Below are 10,477 nucleotides of genomic sequence, written 5' to 3'. Positions count from 1 at the left end.
AAAATATCACACTAAAGACAAAAAGGTTCAAATGAGAAGGGCAGTGTTCAAAACGTAAAATGAAAGTACTTTGCTATTTTTACCATACAGTTGATGCTTGTTGGTGCATTCTGTAGTAATGAATTGGACAAAAAAACGGTACACTATAAAACATGTGTAAATGATCTTCAATGTTTATCGATTCAATTGAATAAAAGGTAACTTGAATGAATTTAAACATTACTACATGATTTATATACAACATGACAGAACCTCTTCGCCATTTTAAGTACTTGGTAGATTTTTTATCTCAACACAAATAAGTTAATTTACAGCACGTCTGAACATTGGCATCCGCCACCTGAATATAAGTTCTAATAATTAGATAACTCATTGAAATACTTGGCTATTCTCATGAACAATATTCACACGTCTTTGGCTTAGTTTCTTCTCCACAACGTGATGTAAAGCTTTCCCTGAACCGACAGTCGTCATATTCACCCCCATTAACAGCTATCTGCAATATATATGAACACAATATGCAAGTGATCTGTTTAGAAATGACCTTTAAGGCTTAGACAATTCGGTAAATTTAAAAACTTCAGAAGCATAATGTTTGTTAAAAGACGTGCAAATTATATTCAATTTTCAGAAAATAAGAATTAAGATACTGAAAAAATATCTCATAAACATTTAATAAGGCCTTGGCCTATTTTTTCTCATGACAAAGTTTAAAGCTTGTAGAGAAGTAAAAAGTCAGCTCCGTATAAGCAAATAATTACCTATTCGACTCACTTGGCCTGTCGGTGTATTTTCGACTTCGCCATTAATCAAAGCGCAATTCTTTTAAAATATTAAATACACAATATGTAGATGAAGTAATTCAGGCCAATATATATTATTATATGTATCTTACCTATGATTTGCACATTATCCAAATGCCGAATTTCACCCCAATGATAAACGTCACGCGCGTGAAAAGAATTCATTGCAATAATCGAAATTTAGTTGTATGCAACGCACTGCATCAATAACTTTCTTAATATCGGGTTTCACATACTTAGCCCTAACACTGCGCTTCTAGAACACGCCTATACATCTTTGTTTTCAAAGAAGACATGTCAAGTAAATGTCTTGTTTGATGACTCATGTACAAACAAAAGAAACAGAGACCAAATAATACACCGAAAAACACCGTATACGAAGGGAAACACAACGCACATGATAAATAGTATTGTGTTTGAAATTATAAATGTTTTATGAGTTCTTCTATATAAAACTGATATCCTTGGACATTGTAGTCACATTCACTCAAAACACAAAGTAAGCATCTGTTGATCAGCACACACACACACACACACACACGCACACGCACACGCACACGCACATACACACACACACACACACATATATATATATATATATTATTTACCAACAAATATGTCGCATTTTAAACTATGTTATGCTACCATTTTGAGTTCAATCTAAATACCATTATGAAAAGCGTTGTTTCCGATTAAGGAATGTTATCATAAGATAAATTGTTGTAAATACTCACCCGCACAACCTCTGTTATAACCCAAACTATAATACGGGTCGTAACATTTGTCACAACGGATACCATCCGGGGATCCTCCACAGTGGTGTTCGTAACTGGGACAATGGGCGATGTAATTTCTGCTGCAATCTACAAATTAAGAACAACAATTACAGAGGAAAGTTGAATCATATTTGACCTATTTCATGTTTTATTTAATACGGCATAACGTGCTTGTATGACACGACACACTTCGCAAGATTCTATGTGGAATAAATGTATTCAATGAAAAAAATATACGAACTTAAAACAAATATGTTTAATAACTGCAACATAAATGTCTACGGACTAAATCTGAAAAGAATTCTTGTTTAAAATTATTTTTTTACTAAAAACATTATTTGTGAACATAAAAATGTACATGACAAATGTAAAGAAATTATTGGTTTATTGATTGTGCAGTAATTTGTATGCAATAGATCTATACTTTGTGAGGTAAAACATATTTCGTACACTTGGCGATGATATGAAAACGAGTATATTGCAATTCCATTCACTTGACGAATTCAATATGGCAGCTTACATGATTAAAATGTGACCCAGCACACAAAATGACAGTATCCTGATGACAGGAGCTGATAATAGTACATAATAGTACATTTATACGTATTAAATTAGTTAAAATAGCCAACCTTGAGCGCATATGAGCTCTTGTCATCAAGCCACTGCAATTGGGCGCCGCCCTTTAGTTTTGCCATAACCAATCAAAACTGATATACCAAGATGAAGATATTATCTCATCATTTTAGGGTAGAAGAGTAGATATTTTAACATGCAATATATCTGTTAATTTCGTAAATATGTATTTCTTATGAATAAGTATATATTTCTTAAAAAATAATTATTTTTTAGCCCATAATTAATTGTTTTAGTTAAAAACAATTTATTAAATTCAACATGTGGGTTTTGTTTATCATTTTATTCAAGGAATAAAGATATTGGAATTATAGAACACATTTTATTTGTTAAATCGTATATGTTTTATTGAATAACTATATTTGACAAAGAATGTTACAAGTTTGTCATGCGATATGCTGAGCAAATTATTTAAATGTCAATTGAATGAAAGTTTGCATTTGGTTTAGATGGTTCAACGATGTATATTGATTATTATATTAATGTTTTGCAAGTTTTGTTTACATTTCGACTGTTTGTTGGTTGTTAATTTAGTTGTTAGTTGATTACCTTCACAACACCTCCCACTTCTCCAGCTAGGACAATGACATCGCCCGTCATAATATGAGTGACCATTTCGACAGAACTCATTGCAATTTTCGGTGAAACGCCTATTTGTTCTCCAGACGCACGATTTACAAACCCGTGATCTAGTCCCCCCACCACAGTCTTCCGAACACCTACCCCAATCAGGACAACGACTGAAGTGGCCCGGGGTACAGCTTTCTACAATATCATAACAAGAACGTTGTTGTTGATTTTATGTGTCAAAATATACATAGAAAACTACAAAAACAAGACAAGTATTCGAAAGCAATAACATAAACACCTGCACAGATCAAACTAAAGTGATGGCCAAGAAACGAAAAGAAGTTCATAAATCGATGTATAATTGCATTCATAGTACAAGTGTGCGACTCCTTAATTAATATCGGCATTTGGAAAATGAATGGCCAAGTTGTGACAACTTCCAGATGTTCTTCAATTGAAAGTGCTTAGTTATGAAAGTATCCATATCTAAACGAATGAATTGTTATACGAACCTATTAGAAGGAAACTGTTCAGCATTAATGCAATCCTGAAAACCAACGTTTAACATATGATTATATACATACTTTCTTTCCAACATTTTATAACGTCTTTGATTCACTAAATGTTTGCGGATTCCAAACATGTAAGGATAAGACATTCTATAATGTATTTTTAAGGCAGTTTTAACGTTGAATCTAAATGTAAAAAAGACAATAAGATATATTTTGTCATTTGCGTTAGACATATCGTGTGTCTATTCGTTCCTAAAATAAAAGGGAACCAGTAATATATTAACTTATGTTTTAGAATAAAGCTGCACTCTCACAGATTGAACCTTTTGACATTTTTTTTTATTTTGTCTTGAAACGAGCTTATTTTTGCGAATATCCATGGAAACCAGTTAAATAAGACTGCTGACAAAAATAGATCGCAGAATTTTTATATTTAAGTTCAAAAACTGATGTTTTATGCATTATTCTTTAACCGTTAGTTTAGGCCATAAAACATCAATTTTCGAATGGAAATATGAAAATGTACGATCTGATTTTTGTCAGCAGTCTTTTTTATCATTGATTTGCAGATATTGACACAAACATATGCTCTTTCAAAGACAGAAAATGAAAAAAAAGTTGTGAAAATGGTAAATCTATGAGTGCAGCTTAAAAATACAGATCTAGGTATTAACGATACCTGTACATTGCCGACAGTGTGATATCTTGATATTAATTAATATTATTTCTTTTAGTTTCTCAGGCAATACGAAAATTAATGAATACTAGCCGACTTACCATCTGATTGACGGAGCACAGAAGAAGATCAATTGTAATTGATACACCATTGCGTCCGTTCAAACTATTAAATAATAAACATCAGTTAAACAAGAGTATCATTCAGTTGATGAAAACTACTTTATCATGGTCCATATTAATTAATGCATTAAAAAGAGCACATGTAAAAACAGGGACATTAATTGTCCTGAGTTAAGATAAAAAATGCTAAAAAAGGCAAGTTATTTGACTTACATTAAACAAAGCCGCACATAATTCCTTCTGATGTTCACATAAGGGATAATTTATAAGATATTGATCAATGTGACATTGCTTTTAAACCGTTCTATGAAAGAGGAAGATACTTGATATAACATAATGGCATCCTCTTAAACGTGTAGCCAATAAACATGCAATACTAGAAGAAATTGACTCTGAGTAAACAACTTGCGCATTTTGATAATATATACACATTGCAGGAACATTATCCAGTTTCAGATCCACTTAAATGGGCATTCGTTAAGATATCAGTTGAGTATAGTCCGTTTTCTCAAAAGATAGATATTTTATATATAAATATATGTGTTGCAGTTCTAATAGCTAAGTTAAACTTGTAGCGCATGTCATTTAGCAAAACGGCAGCAACTTCATGGCAATATTCTGATATTGTTTAACATAATAAGTAAATATAAATATATATAGTTATAAAAACAATCTTTATCAAAGTGCAACAACAGACATTTGTCTGAAAATCAAAAAAGTATACATATTGTTACTGTACATTTTGCAATTTTACATTTTACCTTGCGCGCTGTCATAAGTTGTGCGTCGTTAAACGATTTATATAAATTAACTTGGGAAGACCATCGTCATTGATAAGAGACAGGCAAAAAACAGCAAATTGTATCTTAAATAATAAAAAGACACGTTTCTTCAAATATGATAACATGAGTTTTCAGAAAAATTCCTTGAACTTAATAAAGCACATATACTATAGATACACAGGAATATGGACAAACACCTCAGTTCAAATGCAGATTTGTCATTGACATTGATAATATTTGTCTAAAAAATATGCCAAATTGCAACAGCGCCCTTATTTCTGCTTTCTTACTGAGGTGATTCCACAAAAAGTTTCATAGTTGGGAATTGTTATCGAATTTCAGCTCGCAGATCTTATTCCTCTCTGCAACTGCGTTCTGATTTGTAAATCAATTCATGTTATATGCTTTTCAAGAAAACCTTACCTTTTTGGTCAGTGGCATTAGGCCTTCGTTTTCGGTTCTCACATCGTTTTAAGAAGTTTAACGGCAATTGTTGTCTTTTTCTTCCATACCTTTATGAACTTGTGAAGAACATTTTTCTCAAAGCGCCAATAGTGGGCTTGCTGCTCTGTTTTCTTATGTTAATTCTATTTTTTTCATCATGTGAGATTCACAGTGTTGTATACGATCTTCAACAATGCAATACGATTGCTAATTAAGCTTATAGTTGTGTCTGACATGTTTGATATGAACTGAATAAAGCAATAAATGAATGCTACTCATGAAAATAGCAACAACTTGAAATTATATTGCAAGAAAAACGCGGAAGTGTTTTGTTTCTAACAATGAGCATCATAAACATTTCAGTGAATATATCCCGTTGTATTATAAGAGTTTAAGCATATAACTAAAGATATAAAAGCGGATAGTCTATATTAGGGGCATTTCATAACTGCTATTTGTACAAAGATGGCTAACGAGCACATATATAGCACGTCTATCCCCCAGTGTGAGAACAAAGAAATCTGCTTTATCGCAAGAACTGTTCGAAAATGAAACAACTGATGTTAAAGCTTGTAAACCTTGGATAGTTTTCGAAACTTCTGGCCATCAACAGTATGAATATGGGTGTATGACACATAAGAGACACAAAATAAAATAAAGACAGAAAAATCAAGCTTCCCAACAAGAAGGCACGCATTCTTCTAAAGAGATAAGTGACTAACAGAATGGAAACAATGGAATTTTCGAACATGTCACTAACGAAGAAGTCAGAAGGGATAAGAACATCCCGGTTTGCGAAAGGAAGTTGAACATCTTGGTCGATACCGATGAAAATGTTGACACACTGGCTCTGGCTATGACTTTTGGGGGACGAAATATTTTATCAATCGCCCGACGAACTGAAACGCTGGCTTTAATATTTAAGTTTTCTGTTGCACTGAAATCCGAATTGTGTGAACAGTTAAAATAACCGTTTATTACTACTTTGATACTTCTGTGTCTCATTTTTTATCATTTTATTTCATTAAGCAGCTGAATAACACATCGATAATTAGGAATTAATATATTTTACACAGCGTATAATTTAGTTCAAGGTGAGAATCTTGTATACCAAACAGCCAACGAATAAAACCAAAGCCTTGAATTTGAAAATAAATCTGAATATAACATATTGTGAGAGCCATTTCAGTTTTCAGATATTTTCATGCACATCATTAAGGCATTCCCATAGTATTCACTTTGAAATAGTTAACGCTTATTTTTAGACAGACCAGTACAGTCTTGATTAATTTAACAAGTTATTTTTCATCTTTTACAAACCCGTATAGTTTTGTTACTTGGAAGTAATAGCATTAAAACAACCGTGAACAGATTCGATATTGTACCGCCATATCTTTGAAAAACATACTTATTTTGCTCAATTGTTTTCCCAATAAAACAAAATCATAAAATACTCAATTCACCACTGCAATCAACAAAAACAAATGTCTGGTTTCCTTTCTACTTAAAAAAAACTGAGGAATTTCATTTTTGGTATTTTGTTTTCTCATTTTTTTGTTTTTTGTTGTAAGATATCGAACTCTTTTCACAAGATGCGTAAAATAGAATGTTTTTACTGGTAGCAGATGTTTCATAGTTACTTGAAATGAATGTTCATGTGGTTATCTAGTTAATCAAAATCATCACCCAAAATTGGATTTTCTTACAAGAGATTTTACCTATTTAAATAAAAAATGTGCTTTCTTCAACCCGCTGCCATGTGTTATGTAACATAATTTAACTCTATTTTCATATTTTCTTTTCCGAAAGGTAGTCCGGACTAGTACGCGTTCAAACAAAACAACAATTCCACTATCATAAAAAATAAAAATAAAGACTTTTTGTTAATTCGAAGTCATTTAAACTTATTTATAGGCAAATACCAGTATTTCTGTTAAGAACATAACAACTAACTTTTCTGAAAAATGTATGAATATAAACAAAAAAAGAGTCATGTCAGGCCTGTTTAATAAATACAGTGCAACTACTGAACTCTTGACACAGTCAAGATAAATGTCAAAATAAAATGACTTAGATCAAACAAGAAAACAGAATGTTTTAAGAACTGAACATTAACATGAATACATTATCAAATGTATACTGAATTATCCTATTAAATTGCCTGTGTTGCAGGATAAATATATCTGTAAACAAAATATTAAATTGAATCAAATCTGGCTTTATTTCATCACCATAATAAGGAAGTGAGAAGGATGTAATGCGTACATAATAAGGAAATATGGATCAAATTCACAAGTATATAATAAGGATGTACAACAATGTCAAATATTTTCTATAATAAGGAAGTATCATTGCGTAGTATTTCTACTTTTTGGCAGTGAAGAAGGTGAACGATTTTGTTACGTGTGTAAGGAAATACTTGATATTTTAGGGCAAATGTGGTTTAGAGTGGTTAAGAGAATTTCTGGATATGTTTGCCTTATCTATTTATATAACATGTGTAATGATGTTTTTATTTTTAATCATTAAACATAAACAAAGCACTAAGGAGCTATATGTTAGTGTTCTTCCTTTGTGACGATAACCGGTGGCTTTCATACATCTTAGGATAACGAACATTAAAATTAACCGAAATGTTTTCAATTCGTTAAACTAGTATTTAGGATAGATATTAAGAAACTATATGTTCTGCTTGGCTTTGTTGGGAAGGTGGCTATTTTGAAAAGTGTTATAATACTAATATCGGTGGCCTTGGAAAGGGCGGGCGACAGTTATCCACCTTATTCCAGGTTGATCGGGCCCCATGACGGAAACCCCACGTACATAAGACTGTTCTTTTTGGGAATTCCCTCGATCTTGCCTCTACTGCAACCAACTGTTTTAACGGCGATCTACAAAACGGACAATGTTTGTGACAACCGGCGCAGAGAGATTATTGCTCCCGCATAGACTTATGAAATAAAACTCTTTCTCTTCAGAGCACACCAAAAATTCTTCATACCACAGTTCTTGGAGCATTGTTCGGAAGATTTTATGGAAATACAATAAGCTCATTTTATATCGCCATATGGAATTAATTAGGCCAGTAGATATTACGCATATTTCCCATTCAAACTGACGAAAATAGTATGGGATCACCAGGAATTGGTTATTGACCTAGCTATTGTTCGGACACCTTAATTTTCTAATATAGTTTACCAGATTTTATATATGCATTATGTGAAAACAAATAACAGTTACCTTTAGAATAATAATAAAGAACTGTAACCGTTATAATTGCTTGAGACTGTGACTTGAGTAAAGGTATTAAATGCACAAATGAGTTAGCCATATACATTTGAACATGAAAAAATTGATAGCTAGTGACCACTTTCAGCATTGATATCGTTTGAAACCCAGTTTAATGATTATTTCTCATCCGTGGAATAAACAGCTTTTGAAAATATTGATCAATTTGAACATGACAAAGCCCGTGTCCCCCCCCCACCCAGCTGGCATGCAAGTTAATTATTTTAGGCAAACCTTAATTGATTTAACTGTACAAATAAGTTTGTCACAATTTTAAGTTTAAATCATTATTTGAGCAAGAAAACCATTGCACCTTATTCTCGTGTTCCAGTATGTAGGGTTAGCCAATTTCAAAGTATAATACTGCATAGAGTACGACACGAAAAAGTCTTTTGAAATGACATCGGCGCCCGAACATTCGATAATGATAAATCGGCGCCGCTTTTTACACAGACAGCTGATTAAAAGTTAACAAATGTGGCTGCAGTTAATCGGGTTAGTTTACAGTTTTCAGATTATATCCTTTCCAGACAAATACGTTATTTTAAAAAGTTAACATGTGCACAGTTTATGTTCGACATTGTTTTTAATAATGTCATTGTGTTTCAAAAAGGTATGTATGTGCATGACATACATTTAACAAAAGTTCAAATTCGAAACGTTGCCGCCTTGAAAGGTTCCATTTCGGCCTTTATTAACGTCCAGTTCTTTAAATCTGTGTAAAATAATAGAGAAAAATATGTATTCAAAATCCTTTCTGGAATTTGTTGTCAAGTTGTTTTTACTACAATACTAATACATGTGCGTTGATATGAAATCTGTAATAACAGTCATAAGTATTTGTCCAGAAATCAATATTAGTAACTCTCCCTGAACTAGCATGTACACACTATCCAATACACGTTTCAGAGCATTTTTGGAAAAAAGTAATTAAATTAGGATAAGCTATTAAAATTGGGGACAAATGCTTATGTTAAAAGGAATGTGTTTTTGCCTCTGTGGTATTATACATTTCGGCTCCTTCAGCTTTGAAGCTGGTGATTCTGTCACAATGACGTCATTAATCGCAACTGGACAATTGCGCGTGTCAGCATTCCATTCTAACAGTTTTTTGTTAATCGTGGCGATTGTGGAGCCAAGTCGTCTGACGTCATTTTGGAAGCTGTTCATTTCGGAACAGGCTATGATTTCACAAAGACGACGAGGATGCTCCTAAGTTTTCCATTTTGGAATATTTAATTGACGTTCAGCAATGATATTTCGTAAGAATTGACGCTAGAATATTGAAGACTTTTTTGAGGAGCGAATGTCAAGGTTCATACAATAAGCACCACAATGTCCGGTCGAGTAAACATTTCCGTAAATGATATTGTTCTCCCTTTTTTGCTCTCCGCTGATTAGCGCACTAATAATATAGCAGTCATAAGCACAATTCTTTTTCTGACTGGCGTGTGAAGAGTTTTGTCTTTTCACAAGGCAAATTCGCTGGCGATCCGGTAACGCACACGTAACCTCTGACAGATGATGTATGTATTCGTCGAGTATACTTTAATCGTTACAGCAGGTAGAATTAGCAAGGTAAATGTGCGTGTCATTTCAATAATACGTCCGTTATGAGCTATTTTGTGTGACTTCATATTTTGTATTAAAAATGCGCAATTCAATGTCTTCCTTATAAACATTTTTAAAATATCGTCATTAATGTGTAGTATTGCTTCCTCAAATGCTATTGAATGAAATACCCATTAAACTGTTAATGCAAATATACGTCCGAAGGGCCCAAAATGCATGATATGCTATTGTATAACCAATCCTTCTGTAGCTTTCATGTCGAACTACAGCGAACCAATTATAAGTCAAAAATGCCTTTG

At 32.7% G+C, this 10,477-nt stretch overlaps 1 protein-coding gene across 1 annotated transcript in view; it reads right to left on the bottom strand.

Annotated features, from left to right (window-relative positions):
• LOC128223562 (multiple epidermal growth factor-like domains protein 6) overlaps positions 1-4,348 on the bottom strand; it is a 21,986-nt gene extending 17,638 nt beyond the window's left edge. Inside the window, exons 1-5 of the mRNA XM_052932839.1 lie at positions 4,306-4,348; positions 4,072-4,135; positions 3,295-3,329; positions 2,762-2,977; positions 1,538-1,666 (exon numbers count right to left, since the gene is read on the bottom strand). Of these exons, the coding sequence (XP_052788799.1) occupies positions 1,538-1,666; positions 2,762-2,977; positions 3,295-3,329; positions 4,072-4,121 (430 nt within the window). The 5' untranslated portion in view covers positions 4,122-4,135; positions 4,306-4,348. The remainder of the gene's footprint in view (positions 1-1,537; positions 1,667-2,761; positions 2,978-3,294; positions 3,330-4,071; positions 4,136-4,305) is intronic.
• Positions 4,349-10,477: the final 6,129 nt, after the last annotated feature.

The sequence above is a fragment of the Mya arenaria genome, chromosome 17, assembly GCF_026914265.1.
Source record: "Mya arenaria isolate MELC-2E11 chromosome 17, ASM2691426v1".
Lineage (NCBI taxonomy): Eukaryota > Metazoa > Mollusca > Bivalvia > Myida > Myidae > Mya > Mya arenaria.
Note: the sequence above shows the minus strand (reverse complement) of the source record. Positions and strands in the feature narration are given on the sequence as shown.